General features: G+C 41.1%; 1 protein-coding gene across 1 annotated transcript in view; it reads right to left on the reverse strand.

Moving 5' to 3' along the window:
- Positions 1 to 22410, reverse strand: part of SDCCAG8 (SHH signaling and ciliogenesis regulator SDCCAG8) — a 181024-nt gene that overhangs the window by 107308 nt on the left and 51306 nt on the right. Inside the window, exons 11-12 of the mRNA XM_024576157.4 lie at positions 22211 to 22345; positions 19251 to 19367 (exon numbers count right to left, since the gene is read on the reverse strand). Of these exons, the coding sequence (XP_024431925.2) occupies positions 19251 to 19367; positions 22211 to 22345 (252 nt within the window). The remainder of the gene's footprint in view (positions 1 to 19250; positions 19368 to 22210; positions 22346 to 22410) is intronic.

Genomic DNA, 22410 nt, shown 5'->3' on the forward strand with positions numbered 1-22410 from the left:
TTGCACCCAAAATAGCAAGGGTCTGCTGTACCTTCAGAGCTTTGAAAACAGCTTCCTCATACCACCCCGTGCACCCCCCCCTGTGAGCTGGCTGAATCAGTAACACCTGACTATTTGCAAATGACTAAGTTTCATGTATTTATAGGCACAAACTTTCCAGGAAAGGCTGCTTGATCACGTACAGACCCACCTCACTGAGTTATCATCCAAGAGCATATTTCTGTTTTCTTCATAGCTTTACCGTGGAAGTTACGTTAACGAAGTTAATAAACTCAGATCACTTTAGATCTGTGCTAGTTGCTAGTTTCACAAGCTGGAAACCCCATGGCATCCATTCTGCTGTCCATACTGTAAAATACCATTGGGATACCAGAATGTGACAGTTTTGTAATGTTTGTGGAGAGACTATAACTAAAAAGACCAGTGCAGGTCTATATCCCTGAGTACTTACAAAGGAAACCCTTTAATACACTGTAATCACCCCATGTTAATAACTTGTGAATTTAAAAAAAAAGGCTCAAGGAGGTAACAGTTTGGCTTCTTATTTTCTAGAAGGAAATATATGCCAGCAACGTACTCAACATTGCAAGTTAATAAAAAGAGAAACCATTTTACACCTAAAATGTTAATATATAAAATTAGCTTCATGGGAATGTAAATTGGTGTAACTTTATGGAAAACAGTATGGAAAATTAAAAAATAGAACTACCATATTATTCACCCATTCCACTCCTGGGTATTATTTGGAGGAATTGAAATCACTATTTCTAAACTGCATCTTTACTTCAAGTTCAATGTAGCATTACTTACAACAGCCAAGACATAGAGACAACCTATATTTCCATCGGCGGATGAATGAATAAAGGAAATGTGGTACCTACATGTCTGTATCTCCCTACTCCTATATCTACATCTCTACAATGGCATATTAGTCATCTATCAAAAGGAAGGAAGTCCTGCCACTGGTGGTGATATGCATGAACCTTAAAATAAGTCAGACAGAGGAAGACTCATACCATATAATCTCACTTACACGTGGGACCTACAGCAAAATCAAACTCACAAACACAGAGAACAAACCAGTGGTCACCGGGGCAGGGGTGGGGGTTGGGTGAATTGGGTGAAGGGGGTCGGAAGGTACAGACTTCCAGTTGTAAGTTCTGGGATGCAGGGTACAGCATGATGACTCAAGTGTACACTGTATTGTAGTATACTTGAAAGTTGCTGGAAAAGTAGATCTTAAAGGTTTCTCATTACAAGAAAACAACTGTAAGTATGTGAGGTGAAGGGTGTTAACTAAACTTATTCTGGTGATCATTTCACAACATATCGCCATGTTGTACACCTAGAACTAATGTTGTGTGCCAATTGTATCTCAATAAAACTGAAAAAATAAAGAAAATTAAGCTTACATATTTAGATTAACATTTAAAGATCTACATACATTGTAATGCGTATATTATATCATATATGCATGCATTTTGAAATATACAGAATGTATTTTTAATATTTAATAAAATAGGGGTCATCAGGACCCTCGGGGCCAGGATCCTTTGGCTGAGAAGTGGGGGCTGGTGGGGAAAGAGCAGCACTGTTTCTGAGGTGAGAGTCACCGATGCACGGGGAGTCTTTGACCTGCATTTCCTCACAAACGAACACAACACTTTCTAATAGTAACTAGGCCTGACCGTAACCCAATCCTTCTGCACGCACTTCAGAAGTATCTTGCTTGCTACAATAAGTACATTCAAAAGGAAAATAAACCAGCCCTGGCCAGGCAGCTCAGTGGGTTAGAGCGTCGTCCCCATACGCCAAGGTTGTGGGTTTGATCCCTGGTCAGGGCACTTACAGGGAGCAACCAATGAATGCTTGAGAGAGTGCAGCAACAAACCGATGTATTGATGTTTCTCTCTCTCTCTCTCTCAAATCAATAAGTAAAAAATTAAAAAGAAAAAAGTAAAATAAACCTGGGGCCGTTTCTTTCAAAATGAAGTGCAACAAAACCAGGAAGATTTTTTTTCTGAGGGGATATCCTCATGTAAAACTACTGATCTTTTCAAAGCCCCACTCCCTCCAAAAATGCTTCCTATGCTCTTCTCTCTTGTGCAAATTAAATATAAAAGCTGGGAAATAAAAGAATTACTACCAAAAAAATCTACAAATAGTTACTCCAACCTCAAACGTTCACATAGTTGTTGATTTTTATCACCATTTGAAAGTTGCTTAATCACCTACTGAGAAAATTATCGAAAGCAAAAATAGAATAATACAAAATAATTCCAATTTAGGAAAACAAACTGCTAATTTGTTTCCTTAAATAATAATGCCTTCCCAAGTCCTTAGTTCAATACGGTAAATACTTTGGAATACTTCCTATGTGCTTCTTCTGTGCCTGAAATTGTACAGTATGTGTGGTATGTTACACACACAATCCAGATGGCCAATTACATGTATATCTCCAATCTGTCCACTCTTCACCTCGCTCTTTTTGTCCTTCATAGCTATGAAAATATAAGCTAATTCCTTACCATTTTAAGAAAAAGCAAATCCAATGATACATCCAATTTATCACCTCACTTCCTCCTCCTCCACTATAAAAAATAACAAGTTATTACAACACACTTCTTTAGTTACTATAAGAATTTATAGCAGAAAGTGTCTTATAAGCATTAATAGTAATGCTTCAGGACTCATGTTAAAGCAAGTCTAACCATAATTTTCACATCATATTACTCCATTTTGGGATACTTTTTTGTTCCTTTTTTCTCTGTATGGTAAAGCTACTAATATTTTCCAATAGAATGATTCCATTGAAAACACACTGAAATATAAGATTAAAATAACCGGTTGGGTTGCCCACTGCTAGTCAGTGGAGCTGCCATTGCAGCCTTCCCTGTGTGTGGAAACGTCACTAAACACAAACAGAAAAATCAGACTAAATATACAACCACCCTGGAACGATTTTAATAAACACGAGAATGAAAGTCATTTTCAAGTAAGCTAAAGATGCTTTCACTATCTGTAAAGATAAATAAATGTAAATGAAATGAACTATTGCTATTTCTAAAGTTGTATCTGATTCTGCCACAGGAAAACCTTATAAGTAAATTTCAATATGTGAAGTTCATTACGTATTTATGGTTTAGACAATATCTTTTATTTTTAAATGTACTTAAATGCCTTCAGGTTCTCATTGTGAGATTAAAAATACTCAAAATACACCAAGAATATCATTTATAATCCTAAATTAACTAGTCATTTTTTGAAAGTTTTTTTCAAAATTGACACTATTTTACCTTAAATGAATTGCAGCATAAAGGTTATTGCAATGTGGGATTGCAACAATTTCCTCTATTTTCTTATTATGCTTTAAATGTAATATTTTTTCAGATATTATAATTACAGAAATACCAACATAATATTTAAACATGCCTTTCAAAGTCAAACATTTTTAATAGTAGATATAAAAGTGCTGACAACTACAAAATCAATTTTGTAAGAGAACTAGTTAATAAATCCAACAATATTCCAATAATAAATGTGGTTTTCCAGTTATTGTATCAACTATTAAAAATTGTATAAAATAAATTGGCTTGTTTATTCTTAGCCAGAAAAATAGACGATTCTGGCAAAGCAATTTTTTCTCTTAGATAATGCACACGTTTTTATTATGTTTCAATCAGAGCAAATTAAAACTCTTACACGCAACCTTACTTTTTTAGGAATAATCAGAAAAATACCAGTTAAATATTCTGTTTCCTAAAGGAAAAAATACAAGGAAGGTTTTGGGTTATTTTGCACCTAACTTTCAAGACTTCAATGCACACTTTTATCAAATAAAATTCCTCCTCCATAAATGTTGTGCTATTTCCCCTAAAAGGTGCTGCTGCCAAAACATTTGAGAGTTCACTCCCCTGTTTACATCAAGACTTTAATAAAAACACAGGCCTTAAAAAAAAGGTACAGTTAGAGGTAGAAGAAGACACCTCAGTCGTATCTTTTTCTACCCCCTCCCTTTACAGACGAGACCCCTGGGGTCTAGCAAGACCAAACACACCCCTGAAGCCCACCTGACCGGATGAGAACCCAGGTTTCAGATTCTTCGCTGATCCCTGCTTCCCTTCAGATGTGGACAAATGCCAAACCACAGCGCTGATTCAGTTACGAGCACCAACAAGCTCCGATTGTCAATAATTAATTTTGTAAATGCAATAAAGAAAGCACATAATCTGTTTCTCCTCTGACAACTGTTACTCAACAGGAAGTTTTTCTCTTTGCACTGTGTATTCTCTTGTTAGTTAAATTCCATCAATCTCTGACAATCAGAACAAAGTTAAGACTCAGATCCCCTTTTTAAAAAGCCAGTTTCATGAGACTATGTGTGTTATGTCTTAATTTAGAGGAAAATATTTTATTCGATTTTATTTGTATCAATATTTCTGTTTAGTACCAGTGTGAGGGCAAATAAAATATTTCTTTTCTCTCAAACCAAGAAAAGCTCAAACGTTTCGACCCAATTCAAGATTTCAGCCTTTCACTTCAAACTGAATGACTTTATTTTATAAGAAATCGTATCTTTGTTTTTTCACAAAATCTCTCAAATGACTGAGAAAAGGAAAGCCTCTATCTACGTAGTCTGGACTGCTTAACAGCACAGAAATGAAATGCACGGCTTGTCTTCTTCCCCGTACAAATATCCTGGACCTCGGTGAGGCCGCCTCTCTCTCTGACCCTCTTCTGCTACGACTTGGTGCACCTGATCCCAGAGAACACCAGTATCGGTGCTCTGGCTTTAAGACACTACGAGGAGTAGGAGAGGCAGAGGATTGCGGAAAGCATACCTAGACCGTTCCAACCCACGGGCTCTCCAGTGCTTCCATTCAAAATATTTTGACCATTGAAAACAGCTTGTCTTTGTTGAACTCACCTTTTAGCTGCCACTCTGCCTGTAGGTGACAACATGTATCCGCTTCCATTGGAAAACTGGACAAATCAACCTTATCTTGTTGGAAGGTGTTCACCCAAATTAATGAGATGTTCTTATGTGAAGAGGAAACAGCAAATTTTAACAACAAAACTAGGTTTATTTTTAGAGACATAACTGATTGGAAAAAATAAACCCTTCTGTACTGAGACATGGATTACGTGATCTCACCTTATGGGGAGTTTTTAGAAAATTCAGTTTAGCTGTGGGTTATATAAATATTTCTGTAAAATTCTATTTATGGAACTTCAGAGTTTATCGAACTTTGCTTTAACTCAAAAATAACCAATATTTTCTAACTAATTTTGGAAAGAAGCTTCCAATGTAAAGTAGATATTTTAGTTAATAAACATTTTTGAGTATAGTTCTTTTCAATTAACAGCATCTACATATAAGGAAGTAAATCCATCTATTTAATTTATTGAGTACCTAATCAGTCATAACTGTTCTATGTACATAAACAGCTTTTCATAGTTTAGAAAACACTCTCATATGCATTACTGAATTTATAGGTTGTGACAATTAGAAAAATGACATATTTTCTACTTTCACTCCTCTTCCTAAGGGGAAATAAAATAGGTGTAGAACAGATAAATAGAGGGTAATGACTAGGACAGAACACTTTTTTTTTTTTTGAGATACGACTGACTTATAACACTGTATTAATTTTAGGTGTACAACATAATGATTTGACAGAAGTATATGAAAAGAACACTTTTAAAAGGATCCATTCAATGGAATGAATCAAATCTCAAAAAAGATTTTACAGATTCTAATTCCATAAATTTCCAATTTAGTCCATTTATCCAGGTTTAAATGGAAGACTGAAATTTCAGGCAGGCCCATGCCCCTTGCATTGAGACTTTCCCAATGCAGATTTAAAGCCTGCCAACTACACGTGTGCCTCATATTTACAGAAGCACTCTGATTTCTTTGCCATCCACGTCTAACTTCTCCATTATCTGCCACCAGCGTAACCTTCTGGTACGCTCCTCAATGCTAGCTGAGCACACCCCTTCTGCACAGTAGGTACAAAAGTAAGCGTCTTTTCACTTGACGAGAGTTATTGGAAGAAGGCAAATGGTGTGGTCCTGAACCAGGAACACAAACATATCAGTTGAAAAAGACACATGGAAGCTAGAAAATATCACGCTGGAAGGAGGTCTTCAGCTATAGGTTGCAGCGCTATCTGTTTAAACCGCTGACTTCAATGAGCACGCCAACGACAAGCTGATCGAATTTACAGTGACATAAACCTGAGAGGAACCATTTGTTATGGTGAGAAGTCACAGATAAAATCCAAAAGGGTGCGGGCAATGGTGGGCCCAAGCTGAAATGATCTTCTTTCAGAGAGACCAATGAGAGTACTGCACCTACCGCCCAATCATAGGGCAGCAGACAGGGTGCCATTGGACGCTTCCATTGAAGTCATTAAGCTCAGTAAGAGTTCACAATGAGGCATGTTGGATACACATGTGATCCAAATGATAACTGGCTCTGAGTTAGATTAATATATGCACAGATGACAGTCCCACTTGCGTGTACTGGTCAGGTCACACCCAAAATACCACGCCCAGTTACCACCAGGACTCTGAAAGGCAACTACATAAAAGGGAGCGGAGTCAGGAGAGGGAGACAAAGATGGAGACTGTGAGTAGTAGTCACAACAGCACTAGTGAAAATAATAATTATTAACATCCGTAGATCAATTATTATATGTCATCTACTATATATGAGGCTAACACAGGTTATCTCAGATTCGACAAAACCCTCTAAAATGGGAATTGTAGTGATCCCCATTTTACAGATAAGGGGACTGAAACTTGAACACATTAAGGACTTTGCCCACGTCCACCAGGCCGCAGGCAGAGAAGTGGCAGTCTACTTATAGCGCCCCAACTCTTGGCCTGAACCCATCCATCCAATTACTGCGCTCCTAACGTGTGTCAGGTATGAAACCACTGGAATGCAAGAGGAGATAAGACCAGTAGAAGCCTCTGACCTCAAGTAACCTACATTTCAACGGGAGAGAAAGACTTTTTAACGTAAACAAATAATAAAAAAGTAAAATAAGTTCCATGAAGGAAACAAATAAGGTACTATGAGAGAATAACGGGGCAGGTGTGGGGGGGGGTGGGAGGAGAAGGCTATCTGTTCGTAGTTTGAGAACTGGAGGGGTTTAACAGAAACCAGGGAAAGAGAAAGAGCTGGTTAAGCACAGGAAGAGCGGGGAAGAACATAGAAGGTAGAAGTCTGTGCTGGCATGTTTGAGAAGCTAAAGGAAAACCACTGAGGCCCGGGCGGTGGAGCCAGGGAGAGGAGGAGAGAAGACAGTGGGGAGACAGGTGGGGATCAGATCACACGGGGCCTCATAAGCTACGGGAAGGAGCTGGGCTTTGTTTCTAAAGGCGGTTGGAACGCCACTCCGAGTGGTTAAATGGGAGAACAGCGTGATGCCTATTTTGCTTTCGCTACAGTGTTGAGTATGGACTAAGGGGACACGCTTTCATGAAGCTAATGCTGTGGTTGGGGAACACAAAATAAGTAAGATAATAAAGCAGAAAGGAGAGTCGGGGGTATTGGAAAATGGTGCACAATTTAAAGTACGGTGGTCAGGGAATGGCTCACGGAGGAGATGACGTTAGACCACTGGCTTAGAGGCATTAAGCTCGTGATTGCAAAGTCCATCATGAGGCATCGAGTTCCTGGCAAAGGGGAACCACCAGCACAAGGGCCCTGAAAATGGGAGTGCACCTGGTGCATGTGAGAAACAGCAAGGAAGCCAGGGTAGCTGGACAGCAGTGAGGTGGGAGGGTGGGGGGAGTAGGAGGTGAGGTCAGAGAGGTGGCAGGAGGGCCCCACTGCACAGTACCTTGCAGATCATTCACAGTGACGGGGACAGGGAACCACTGGCGGGTGGTAATCAGAAGAGTGACAGGATCTGACATGGGGTTTGACAACATCCCTCTGGCCTTGGAGAGACTACAGTGGGGGGCAGCAGGGAAAGGGAAGCCAGTTAGGGCATTCCTGCAACCACCCTGGTGAAGACGGCGAGCCTGGAACTAGAGTGCAGCAGCGGGTGTAACTGAAGAAGCTAGACGTATGGGGCTGAAAGATGTTCCAGAGCGCTAATCATTAGGGAAATGCAAATTAACACCACAGTGAGGTCCCGCTACACACTCTGATTTCAAGTGGCTGACAGCCACTTCCGGCAAGAAACTTCAGTATTCCGGGGCTCAGTCTTTCTACTCCCGCCCCTTGTACCTCCTTTGCCCTCCGGGTGTACACAGACAGTGCCTTTGCATACCCTGTCCCTGTTGCCTGAATGGCCTTCCCTTCCACTCCCAGCAAGGAAGCCAGGGTAGCAGCAGAGGAGTGAGGTGGGGTGGGGGGAGTCGGAGGTGAGGGCAGAGAGAAGGCAGGAGGGCCAGACTGGGCAGCACCTCCCGACTATGCTGAAATATGACTTTACAGCAGAATCTTATTTTTTAATAGCAGCTTTACTGACATAATTCACACACAATCCCACCAATAATGTGTACAATTGAATGTGTCTTAGTATATCTGGAGTCAGGCAACCATCACTGTGATCAATTTTAGAACGTTTTATCACCCCAAAAGAAACCACCCTATACTCATCAGCAGTACTTAACATTTGCTGCCAACTCCCAGTCCCAGGCAACCACGAATCCACAGTTTGTCCATTCTGTGAATTTTGTATAATGGAACCATGTGACAGGGTGCAGCCGGGCCGGGGTGGGGGGTGGGGGGCAAATAGGGATTTGTAATGGGGTCTAGAACTCGGTGTTCAGGAAATATTAGAAGAAAAAATATATATATATAGGATGTCCTCACCCCCACAAGTCTGAGCTGGGGGATGGGACACATGGAGCAGGGCCATTCAGAGTTGTTTTGCATAGCAAGTTTTGCAGCTAACCTCTAGAATGGTCATTTAACATGTCTATAACCTTTAACTGGTTTCATAGATATGTTAAACAGCTGTGGCCGTGCTTTGAGCCAGGGGGATGGGAGTGACTTCAACCAATATGTAACTGGGAGGCAACTCCCCCTGGTTACAGAGTCTGCGTAAGAGCTTGGAAATGATTGGCTCCAAACCACAGGGCCATACCTGCCTGGACTTACTATGGCAGCCCAGTAGAGCTGGAAAAATATGGGAATGCTTGCATCTGTGGCCAATTGTGGTAAGAGTAGGAAATGGTGAGGCAGAGGAAGACTGGCGCTGGGATTTAAACCCAGGCCCGGCAGCCATTGCGGCGTCTTTTTGGGACCACTCGGCTTTGGCAGAGAAGAACCATGGACTTCTGTATCTTCTTCTGAGATACGGTACCCTGGACTGGGCAGAGGGGGAAGGGAGGACTGTGCATTTGTGGGTACTTTAAAGGACTTTGGGATCTCAATGAAGACATTGTCATTATTACTCTTAAGTTTGTATAACTCTTTAAATAAATAATCCCTTTCCTTTTCACCAATCTCTGGCATTGAGAGACGTCTTTCCCTGGTGGCAGGCTAGGTGAACCTAGTATGGGGTGGGGGACCCCCGGAGCACTGGGGTGGGTCCACTCGGTAATAGTATACCGTTCACCTCCCACCCCCTGGGTCTGTTCTGTGACAATCATACAATGTGTTGTCTTCGTGACTGACTTCCTTCCCTTAGCACAATGTTTTCAAGGCTCAGCTCTGCTGTAGAATGCATCAGTATGCATTCTCTTTTATTGCCAGCGTGTACAACAGACATAGATATACACGATCGCATTTTATTTATGCATTCGTTAGTTGATGAGTATTTGGATTACTGCCAGTTCTGAGTACTATACGTAATGCTGGTATGAACAGTCGTGAACATGCTTTTGTGAGGCCATGTTTCATTCTCTTGGGTATATATACCCAGTGGTAGAACAGCCAGATCCTATGGTGACTCTAAGTTGAACTTGTTAGTTGAAACTTCCAGACCCTTTTTCAAAGCTGCTGCACTATGTTATAATCCTACAAACAATGTATGAGTCTCCAATCTTTCCACATCTCCACCAACACTTGTTATTATCTATGTTTTTTATTTTAGCCATCCTAGTAGATACGGAGTCGTATCTCATTTTGGTTTGGATTTGCACTTCTCTGATAGCTAATGATGAGGAGCACATTGACCTGTTCATTCGCCATTTGTATAACTTCTTTGGAGAAATATCTATTAAGATGCTTCGCCTTTTAAAAAATCCCTTTAAAACCTCTCCCACCACGATGAGCCACTCCTTTTACTGAGCCCTCACCTTATCACATTCAATGTCCTTATCAGACCAGACCACAGGACTTGTATGAGCAGTAAATATATTTTATTTGCAAATAAAATGATGTCTGTCTTGTAATTAAATTCAACTGTTTAAAAGGCTAGACATTTTATTGTTCTATTATTAATGATAATGTAAAGAATACAATTGAAAATTGCTGACAGTAAAATTACATTCTTATTATCTTAACAGAAGTGTCACTTTTACAGAATCAGGGTAAATAACTGGGAAACTTGCAATGACACTTGAGACTCATGTAATTTTTAATGATTTTATTAATACTTAATGCATAATGAAGCGAGGCAGAAAAAAAATTTCCTATGTTTCTAGAAGCACAGGAATTTAGAGCTAGAGAAAACATGAGCTATCACTTATCTAAGCTTCTCACTTTCCTGGGAGAGAAAGTGAGTGGCTGAGAGGTTTGCTCGGAGAGCTGGCTGGAAAGCCAGTGCAAGAAGTCGGGTCTTCGGACACACAGCTCTCAGCTAAAGTCATGCCCTGTATACTCCGTGTTTCGCCTTCCGTCCGTCATTAACGGTGCGGAAGTCGTCTCTAAATCATTAAAGTAACTGTCAGTTCTTCATTTCTAATATGCTAATCCTGCTTGATTCTAAGATTGTTAATAAAATGACATTTTATAGGATGTTATCTGAAATTTGAAAACCTTAAAAGGGTTCCCTACATGGAGAATACTGCAAAGGAAAGGAGGAGGCCGTGCAGGCGTTCCCGAGTTGGACTTCTGTGCCTGGCTGCAGGGTGCACAGGACGCTACACACAGGCCACTGCGCTGAGACTCTGGACCTCCCCGCAGCCCATTTTCTATGGGGAATCTTCTACAACAGAGATTTGCCACTTAAGATATTGTGGTCGTGTATACAAGTACGCTATGGAATCAAAAGACACATATGCTCCTTGAGTGCACCTTCCTTCCCTGCCCCGCCTCACCCCTCCGTCCAGTCCCCAAACCTTTGCTCAAGCTTCCCCATTGGACTTTGCAACCGAAATGCCTTCCTCTCCCGCCTACACTGGGCAACATCTTAACCGTCCTTCCGGGACCCATGTCTCCCTCCTCCAATCCCCACACCTTTTTGTAGTTCGCTGATGGGAGTTACCAGGTTCTCTTTGACATACAATTATTTGCATCCCTGTCTTATATACTTTCCTCTTTAAGAACAGAGATTCATCCTAGGCCAGCACGGTGCAGGCAATATAGGGTTGCTGAATGACAAGAACAAGTGAAGTTTAGGGCAGGAGGATTCTAAATTTATGACTGCCTGAAAAGCACATGTAAGTGGCCGTATTAAAGGCATCTCTGTGTAGGATAGGCAGCGACACATAAAAATGCTTAAGATATTGTTAAGTGAAAAAAGTAAAAAGCCAAATTACATCTAGGCTATGTTTACTCCTTGCAAATATCATATATGCATATGGACAAAAAGTGGAAGGTAAAACAGAGAAATGAAAACAATTTGCTCTGTTGGGTGAGGGAATTATTGGCTTCTGTGAGTGTGCGTATGTTTATACAATAAATATTGTCTTTAAATATATACATATGTGGCAAGTAGTAATATTTTCACTGGGTATTGCTACTAATATATCTGGACTGTAAAAAAACTTAAGTATTGTCCTCTGTCGGATGCCTGTCCTCTTGCCACCCGTGGGGACACTCGTTTGAAGAGAGGCAGACTTGGTCCGCGAGAGGACACTGTGCAAGCTTGGTGGGTTGGCCTTGTGAGTCCAGCTTTTCAAGTCCAACCAAACAAATTTTTAAGGACTAGAATATGTATCATCCAATGAAATTGAACATTTAGAAAAAAGTTCTATTTCTTCAGGGCAGTTGTTGATCAATTTTATGTCTTCCTTCCTTAAAACGAAAATATTGCTTGAGTTGAGCTTACAGTTTTATATTCTTATCCAAAGACAAACATCTGTATCTAAATATTTACCCCATCAGGCATACTATTTCTAAATGGGCTTGTTTTATTCCCTAATTATATCCTTATCTCCTAAATAGCCTTACATTTCTATCTTCAGATATAGTTTCTGCTTATAGTTTCTGCAGATATAGTTTCTACATTTGATTTTTTAAAACTATATTATTAGGGTGAGCAGTATTCTAATCTTCGCCTAAAAACCGAATGCCTCTTTTTCAGGCACATGAGGTGTTTCTATGAACCAGGTATATATGGTCTGCCCCCTAAAGTCACGGCCCACGTCATTAACACAGTTGGTAAATGCTAAATGCCCCGAGCAATCCGACTTGGTGTTATTTACTGGACCAATCTGGCACTGTCCCTTTTTGTCAAAAAAGAAAAAATTCAAACTTACTTTTTAACTGCTAATTTTGTGACTGTAGCAACACAATTATGATTTAAAATGAAGAAATGAGCTTTATTTTACATGGTCTTTTAGAAAAATAATAACTCCAATCAGCTTTTATTAAGTGGAGCTGTTTTGAATTATTTACATAATCCTGTTTGTCCCATTCAGGCGTCACACAAGGCAAGAACAAAAGAGCCTGATTGATTAGACAGACGCCAGGCTGAAGAATTTTCTCAGAATTCTTGGTGAGGCGGTGATAAGAACACAAATTTCTCCAAGTATGCTGAACAATGCTTTAGGGCATACTTAGGGAAGATGCTATAAGAAAAAAAAAAGCTTTATTGCATCACACACATGGAACCAGATTCTCCCTCTCGTGGGCTGCAGCCAGCACGAAGTTCACACTACATTAATTTGCACTTGTCGATATTCTGCTTTGCAAGTATTTTTAAGGCATGTTCAAATGTGTACTCTGTCTCCTCGCCTAGAATATAAACTCCCTAAGGGCAGGACCTGGGTCTTCTAGCTCTCACCCCGCAGGGTCCAGGATCCTGGTCTGGGCGGGCCAAGCCTTCGGGAAGGGCTGGTGTCGGAGTGGGGAGCAGGGGAAGGGAGGCGCCAAGCCTCCAGCAAGGAGAGTGTGAAGAACGCTGGAGAGCGGAGCAGCTCTGTCATCGCCAGGGCCGAGTGATTACAGGAGCGAGCGACGTGCCCAAGTGGCCCCCTCCCAGGCGTCTCTGGGAGAGGGGAGTGAGACTGCAGGTGGTAGTTGGAAAAGCCTCTGAAGTCGAGCTCTCAAGAAGCCGTCTACTACCTCAGTATATTCCCCAAAAGCCTTCTGAAGAGAGAATACAGAATTACTGACACAAAGCAGGGAACGGAGCCGAGCAGGGTTTGACTTGAGAATGTTGGTGTGAAATTGCACGTAGAAAAAGACGAATACCACCACTGGCCCCTTGAACAGATACAGTGACATATCTCGAGGGTGTTTTCCAGAATCAAATAGAAGCCAGTGGACCTCAGAGGTCTTTTAGCGGGATCTCCAGGTAGTCCATGCAGTGGGCACTGTTTAAAGCTAACATTTCAGAGGAGGAAGTCCCCGGCTGCCCATTGCAACAATCTATTCCAATCTTCCTACTGTCAGAAAGTCCTTATTTCTGGCTATCGTGACCTCCAGTTCCTGAGATTAAATCACTTGGTTCTTATTCTTTCCAGATTGAAGATCAAGAACAGGCGAGTCCTTGAAAGACTCTGCCACGCCCTTGAAGACAGTGAGCAAGAGTCCAGTCTTCCCAGAGCAAAGAGGTACCGTTCTTCAGCTTTCCCTGATTGCTTTTATTTCTCTGGCTTTAAGTAGGACTTATTTTTAGGACTTGCCAGGCTTCCTCTCATCTTCACACAAAGCCAGACAATATAGACACACTCCTTCCCACTATCTAATTAATTCAGTTGAGCCTGGGAAATTACTCCTGTGTTGATACAGTCCGTGTTCGATGTCAGAATTATTAAACCGCTGAATCACACTGCTGTAGACATAAGCAAACCCCAAATCCTTTCTTGCCCTAGTTTTTCAGCCGGAATTTCCTAATCTGTTTCTTCTGTACAAGCGCCTACCCTTCAATATCTGCGTGGATTGCCCCACTCAGGGAAATTCGAATGTCAGTGCTTCCTACCCAGCAGTAGCCACAACTTCGAATTATAACTTACACAACATTGGTAAGAGAGTTTTACCTGTGATATTTTTATCAACCTAAAAACAAAATTGTAAATGCAAAACAACTTTTTATATTTATATCCCCACCGAAGCCATTATTACGCCCCGTGCCACCGACAGGAGAATGGCCCTGTCGCCAGTCCTTCCCCCCCGAGTGGCAATGCCGGTAGAGGACTAGGACCAGGGATGGGGCATACTCGCTGTGCTGTAAACACGCTCACGCCACCAGGGCATAATTTCCCATCGGTGAGCCTGCTCCCTCGAGGCTCCATGTGTTTCTTTATTAAATTTACTGGGGCGAGGTTGGTAAATAGGACCACATAGGCTTCAAGTGTACATTTCTACCACCCCGGATCTGTAATTCGCACTGCGTGCCCGTGTGCCATGTGACCTGTGTATCGCACTGAGCTGCACGTTCTCAGAGGCGTGGGAAACTTCAACAGCTTTATTTCTGTACCTCCGGCAGGAGCTGGCAAACTGTTTCTGTGACAGTGTGGGTCCGACAGCAAATATCTCAGCCTCTGTGGCTCACGTGGTCTCTGCCGCAGCGAGGCGGTGCGGACACTACGTTAGAGAGTGGTGTGGCCGGTTCCGATACAGCGGCATCTGGGAAAGCCACCCGTGGGTCCGTGGGCCACGTCTGTGTACGGCAGGGGGTGTGTGTATTCATGGGCATCAGTCCCCCAAACCTCTGTCTGCCCACCCCCACGGCCAGGGCAGCCTCCTGGGCCTAAGAGCAGTGCTTGCAGTGTGATGCTCTGCGTTCCACATCCCGGAATGCTTAAGGCTTCTCTGCCGGAATTTGCGTTCCGAAGTGCAGTCTGATGGGGCGGTGTGGCCCGGCTCCTGCGTGCGCTCTCCTTTGTCCCCGTCTGTCGGCAGCCCAAGGGCAGGTCTCAAACACCCGCACCCCTTCAGCTTCCTCTTCCCGGCCCTGCGACGTTGCTGTCCTCCACCCAGGGTGGCACTGGTTCTGCTGTTGTCCCTTGCCACTGGCAGGAGCCTGGATGAGGCCAGGGGAGGCTGGGTTGACTGTGTACACTCCCGGCATCTCAGGGCAGGACACGCAGGTGATCTGCCTGTCCCAGGCCGGATGCACCGCAGCACCGCACACCAAGGGGACTCAGTGCGGAGCCTCTGCTCCCCCTGACGCAGGGACCAAGCATGTCTGCACTGGAGGTTGCCATCTCTAGGGGCCATGTGTCTGACCAGCTCGGGCTGGGGAGAACGAGTCCCCCCGCTCCCATTGTGGTGGTGTGTGGGTCTGCGGCTAGTGGCAGGGAGTGCCCAGAAGCCACAGGCCCAGGGGAAATGTGTGGGGCCCAGCTCTCCCCTGAGCACCGCTGTGCTGGAGGGACCCCAACATTAAGTAGCGAACAGAAAACACCACGAACAGGTTAAGTGAGAGACAGACTGCAGAAGAAAGGAAACCATTTTATATTTTTATACCTCGAATCTTTCTGCCTGCTTTTTGAACGAAGGGCCCTGTATTTTTATTTTGCGCGAGACCCTGATCGAAGGTTAGGGGCTATTAGGAACATCTTCTGAGATTCATCTACCAAACGGAAGCTGACAAAGAAAATTCCACTCATTTCAGAGTCAGCTAACCTTGGCCAGGCCAGGGTGCTAGAGGGCCTTCCTGCAGCATTCCTAAGTCGTCAGCGTAAGGCTCTGAAATTCATTAGGTTACGAGTTTCAGATGCCGCGGGGCTCCTTCCAGGACACGGTGAGGGGGGCTGCTGCATGGTAGCGGGTCCCTCAAAGAGTTTCCCACAGGACTGATTCATCTTTGCTTCAAATGATGGCACCTTATAAATATAAAGCACGATCAAGTTATCGTGTGTGAAGTTTAATAAAACAATAGACAAAGGAAGTTGAAACTCTGTACTGCTTCCCTGTATTTCCTGCTAAAGAAGGTAATGCTACAACATTCTTGCATGCCTATTTCCCTGATTCGAATAAACCAGCTGTAAGACAAAGATGGTGGAGATGGTGAGAGAACTTGGAATATGGGCTGGGCATGGTACGATATCACAGAGTTATTGTTAATATTCTCAGGTGTGAGACGACCGTGACTGTGAAAAGATACTTCATAGATGCACACAGAAGTATCGATGGGTGACATGACAATGTCGGAGGTCTTTCTTAAATGCCTCAGCAAAAGAGGAAGGGGAGGAAGAAGACAAGAGGAAGATGAAGCGGAAGACAGAGAGGATGGAGAGGACAAAGTTGATGAAAACGAAAACAAAGAGGAGAGAGGGGAAAAATGTGAGAAGATGGGATAGGACAGGCAAAAACAACGATGCTGATGGATATGTAGAAATTCATTATAATACTCTCTTTATCCTCATACATGTTTTTAAATTCCTAGGATGGGGTATGTGTGTGCCTGTTGCCTACAAAAACTTTCTAACAAAAATCAAGATACAGATTTTTCCATTCTCCTCCAAACCAAATATCCTTTTCTTTTCTTTTCTTAGTTGGGGGTGGGGTGGGGTGTGTGTGTAAGAATCATCCTGGGAGTTGACAGGAGCTCTCAAAGCTAAAGCACACCAAGGAGTGGATGGAAAGGATGATCCACTCGTGGATTCCTGACACAATATTTTTTAAAAAGGGAGGAAGTGGGAGGAAGATATTGTCATTGTTACTCTCCTAAACTTTCTAATTATGCCATAGTCAAGCCTCGGGTCACGAGGAAAATGATTCTGGTGATCAGCCATTTGCCCTGTTTTGGATACATCAAAAAAGCCCTTGTTCTCACCACATTCCAATCTCAGTTTCCCACCTACTTTGGAAATGTACCAAGTGGTCAGATTAACAAAAATATGGATAAAATGACTACATTACGAGGATCACCCTTGTTTGTACCCCTAGAAGCAGGCTGCTTGTTATTCTGAACCGCACAACCTGCAACCCTTAAAAAGTTAAACACACTTTATATTATTCCAGGTATTTCCCATAAATGCTCCACATGCCCAGCTGCTGAAAGTTAAATGTAAATTTCTTTCCTGAGTGCAGATGGTGGCCAAGCAAAGTAGCTCCTGGGTCTTAGAGACAGAAGGTCGGGTCATGGCCGAGAGACCAGAGAACAATTGCCACTTTGCCGCTCAGATCGTCCATGGAATGAGACACCGCCACTTTCTCTCCCGGAACTGTCGGTTCCATACAAAACGGTGACAAAGGCTACCTATAAGACTTCCTCACGTTCTGTCCCAGAAAGAATGGGAACAAGGACCTCACAGCACAACCACCTTGTAACCACACAGAGGTTTAATTCCTGACGCTCTGATCTCCGGAAAAAGCACATCTCTATCGAAAAACAACACTAAAAATCATTATAAAACTGCTCATCTTTCCTTATCTAGCAGGAAATGTTTTCAAATGAAAACTGCTCCTTTTAAAATCCTGCCACTTCAGCCTCCACACCATCGCTGGTTAATTAAAACGAGACGTGAGAGACAATGCTAAAAGACTAATATTATACACACGTCATTCATGTACAAGTGCTATTATAATGTCATTGTTCCTATAGTGTTTTCTCTCTTTGGAACATCATAATGTAAATTTAAATAGGTCAGAAAATCTTCCTTGCTATGCTTTTCCAGTTAATCCTAAACATTGAGCTGGCCGATGCTATAGAATGCCACAAAAGCTAAATAATGAGTACGTATCATGAAGGCGTGCCAACATGACCCTTTACGAACAAGCCACAGTGCATCAGCAAAGGAAAGTTCTGTGTTTGGCCTGGTAGTTCTAACCTTCAGTCCCTGTAAAAAGAGTTTTCAGTTTCACTATCAGGCACGCCCCCAACTGGATGGAAGAAAACAGTTCCATTATTTGTACAAGTTCGTAATGAAAATTCTTCTGAAAATGTAAAACTCTGTAACGCTTTGAATATAATGGTACGAAGGCAGAACTTAATTTGTTTAGATTTTACTTTAGAGCCAGGGATTTCAGTTTTGACTTGAAAAACTTAGTATACTGTTTCATTATTACTTTGGTTTTCAGTATTTTTCCAATTGTGTGAGCGTCACAGAGAGATGATCACGTTGAAAGAGAAAATATGTTGGAGAATGTAAGGAAAGTGCTTTGAATTAGAAACACGTTTTTTTTAAAAGTTTACTTAGGGCTACCTACTTCTAAATTGCAGCAATTTCTTTAAAACATTGATACTAAGACCTCGGTCTTATTTTAATTGAATAGATTTATCAACCTGCTTTCCTTGAATATAAAGAATGGAAGCCTTCAGTGTTCTGTACTGTAACATAAAAATAGAAAGTCAGAGTTAGCCAGCCGATTAGAGCGGTCTTTCTAACCCTTTTATCTGTGTTGTCAATTAAAAGTGGGGCATCTATATGATCTCAACAACGATTTAATATAAAACATCTGTTCAAACCGGAGGAAGCAGGATTTTTCGTTAACATGTCTAATTTCACTGTGTTTGGGCACCCTGAGCAGACGTACTGGTGGTTACTTAGTTAAAACTGGTTTCACTCTGCCAAAAGTCAATTTGATTGACATATTTACACGTCAACTCATCTCATCTTTCAAATTTTAAACTTTTTCACTTAAAATGGGATTCAAGTTGGCATCTTTCAAGAACTTTACGTATGTATATTTTAGGTTCAAACTGTGCATTAGAACAGTCTTCTTTAATTTTGTACGTAACAGATACACATATCCAGAAGTATATTTATGACCTGTCAGATTGGATTTCTATATGCACGCAGTGGTGTTCTCGCCCTTACATGTGAAAGGTGATAATCGGAGGCAACTACATGTGAAATTCTTTTAATAGTCTAAACCAAATAGTTCGATTAGTTAGAAACAACATAATAGAAATAAGTGACTGCGGAATAAAACCACATCAGCTCCGGACAGAACATGAGTTATGTGTTAACTGCTGTGCGTCTGTGTCATCTCTTACCTGATCTTTCATTTCAAGATCCCTTGCAGTTTTTGTTCTGTACTCCCGGTGTTCCTTTTCTGCCTCATCTTTGTCCATTTTGGTTTTATTCAATTGATAGCGCATTTCCCCACACACCTGTTAGAGTATAAAAACTAGATCAATAGCTGCCGGAATCTACCAGGCAATGCCTGCAATTAGATCTTTTAGTGCCCCCTAGAGGTCATGTAAATAAAATACAATAAAACTTATCTAAGAAGGGCACTTTCTATTAGAACATTCGATACAATATTCTGTTAAGACGTGGAGGCAATATCAGGAATTGTGGAGTCCAACGATTTCAGATTACAGATAAAGAAATGCATAACTAAGGAATGTGTTCATGATTTATTATGTAAAATCATAGTTTCAATTGTATATTATCATCCAAAATGCAATATCATCTCAATTTGAATCAGGCAAAATTATTAATTAAAATATTAAGCTATGCCACTATTCATTTAAATTGTTATGGTTAAATATACACTCTATATTATATAACTTTCCTTTAAATACTTTATCAGTTAGGCTTTTATTTAAGGAAATGTATGAAGGAATTTTGCTGTCTGCTGATTGACTGTATGACTAGTATTTAGGGTTAGTAGCCAGGATCCACTGCAAGCTTTGCAGATAATGTCATCTCTCCATGCACAGTGCTGTGTACTTAAGAAGGACTGTCGGGTGAAGGTCATAGACTGAAACTTGGCACGCTCTGTATTAATAGCTGTCGATTTGACATAAAAGGAAAATGCACATCTAAGTGAAATAACTCTAATGTATCATTAAATAATGAATGCACATAGTATCTTAAAAGTGTCCATCATAAATTCTTTTTCAATCTGTCATCTCTACAGATATAAATATATTTGAAAAAAGCAATTAGCAGATAAATCTAAATAAAGAAACTGTAAGCCTTTGGGATGAGAACCTGGAGAGAGATGAATTAATACACAATTCTAAGTCAGCTTCTCATTTACAAAAACAAGTTTTAAAAATCACGTATTGTGCAGTGGTTATATTTGCTTGAAACTATTCAAATTTGGTATTTCTCTGAAAATAATGGTTAGAATTTTGGAAATTAGTGCCATCATTATCAAGGTACTAGGATCTTAGAAAAGCTATGTGTGTTTTCCATGTTCAAATAAAAAATACTTTCAAAAAGAAACTGGTCCGCGTTCAAAAGTTCTCCTCACTGTGACAAGACTGAAGGAAAAGCCACTAGGCTTTTCCCTCAAAGAGCGAGGAAAGTAATGAGGTTACTAAACATTCTGAAATACAAATGCTTTCACTGTGTGAGTTGGTTTTTCCTGTTTCAAAAAAATTAGTAATTTGCAAAAAGTTATTCATTTAAAAGCTAAATAAAATTTAAAAATTAAGAGTGCAAAAAGAACTTGGAGGGGTCTTAATTTACTTCCTCTCTGAGTTCTGCCCTGTTCCAATCTATGTGATGTACGTACATGAATGAAATGAAAATATGCAACTTGGTGATATCAGAAAATAGTAACTGTACAACCACGGTGGGTAAAGCCCAACACCAACACAAAATTATTATATGTAGTAAATGTATAAGCATTAGGCCTTATTTCAAATGATTTTACCCCTTGATTTAATTTTTAAAGTGCCCTTGCCTTACTGCTTTCAGTTTAGCATTTGACAAGTTTATCAGTAACATTTAAATCCTAGCTAAAATAAATTGACAAATTAAATTGGACTAGATATTTATCTCAAGGTTGAAAGCAACCTCAAGGCACTGGTCTGATGCCTGAGTCCCTTTGCACAGTTCTAAAGACAGACGATGTTCATTCTTTACTGTACACATTTGAACCGGAAGTGCTTTCCCTACAATGAACTGAAAACTCTGGCCAGAGCGTTCATCCGTAAATCCATAAATCCGGCTTAACCATTCGCATTCCTCTGCATCAGTTCTCTTCCTTCCACCCCTCCCTTCATGCCAACACATCAATTATATTGGCAAAAATAATATTTTTAAGCCTCTGTACTTGCTAGCTTGATTTTACAAAACAAGTGATAATTATATAAATTCAAGGAAGAAAAAGAAGAAACAGGCTCCCTTTCCTAATGTATATCAGAGTTCATTTAATTACTAAATTATAAAACAACAATGGCATTAAAATGTGTCAAAATTTAGGAAAATATGTTGAGAAATAAAATTCAATATGAAAAGGGCATGCATTTTAAAATAATCTATACGTTGGTCAAAAACAGATTCATTTACCTTATTACGTCATGCATGCCCATATTTTGTTTCTTAGTGTTAAAGCAACTGGTTACTGAAATCTACGTGGACTTCCAGTGTTTCTTAAATGCGGACCTTCCATTGGTCAGTTAAGATCAGTAAATACTTCAGTTCCAGGGTCACAAGTCTGTGGTGCTCATACAGCAAACACTGGCATTTTACAGTATACGTTTAAAGACCAACAGAATAATTAGCTGTAGTCTTAGAATCTTGGTTTTAGAGGCCAGGTCTGAAAAGGAGTGGGAGGTGCACAATTTTGTATGTGAAGCACATTTTTCATGACGTAAATATGCCTTTCACTGTTATTGTGAAGACCAAACCTATGCTACCTCTGGCAAGAACGACTAATTAGCACATTTAGAAATACTAGTTTTATCAAATATTCAGTAATTAAAGTAATAAAGCCGGCTTATTTGCAGGCCTGTCTCAGCCACCGACCTCTGAAGCTCTGTGAGAACATGACCTGTCTCTGAACTGACCTTTGGATGGTATTTGCTGCACCCAGCGAAGGGCCTGCTGGTGGCAGGCACTGTATTCGTTTTGCTGAGTGACAACTAGGTGGACCTTTATTATCTTGAAATGACAAAACTTTTCTGCGCCAAACTTCTTTCTGAGCTTTGTACTTTAGGGGAAAATGTGTCAGAAAGCACTTGAGTAATTATTAAACTAAAATCTTTCTTTGTACCTTTGTGGCATCCATTTCCTGGGAAGCAAGCTGTTTTTGAATTTCCTCCAGTTGGTTAATAGCTGAAACCTTCTCTCTCGTGAGCTTTTCCACCTGGGCCTCAAGTTGGGCAATATCCTGAGACAGAGTCAACATCTGTAAGAGGAAGTAAAAGTCCTAAATGATAATGGCGTTGGGCAAACTCAGTACCAAAAGGGGGC

The sequence above is a fragment of the Desmodus rotundus genome, chromosome 10 (genome assembly GCF_022682495.2).
Source record: "Desmodus rotundus isolate HL8 chromosome 10, HLdesRot8A.1, whole genome shotgun sequence".
Lineage (NCBI taxonomy): Eukaryota > Metazoa > Chordata > Mammalia > Chiroptera > Phyllostomidae > Desmodus > Desmodus rotundus.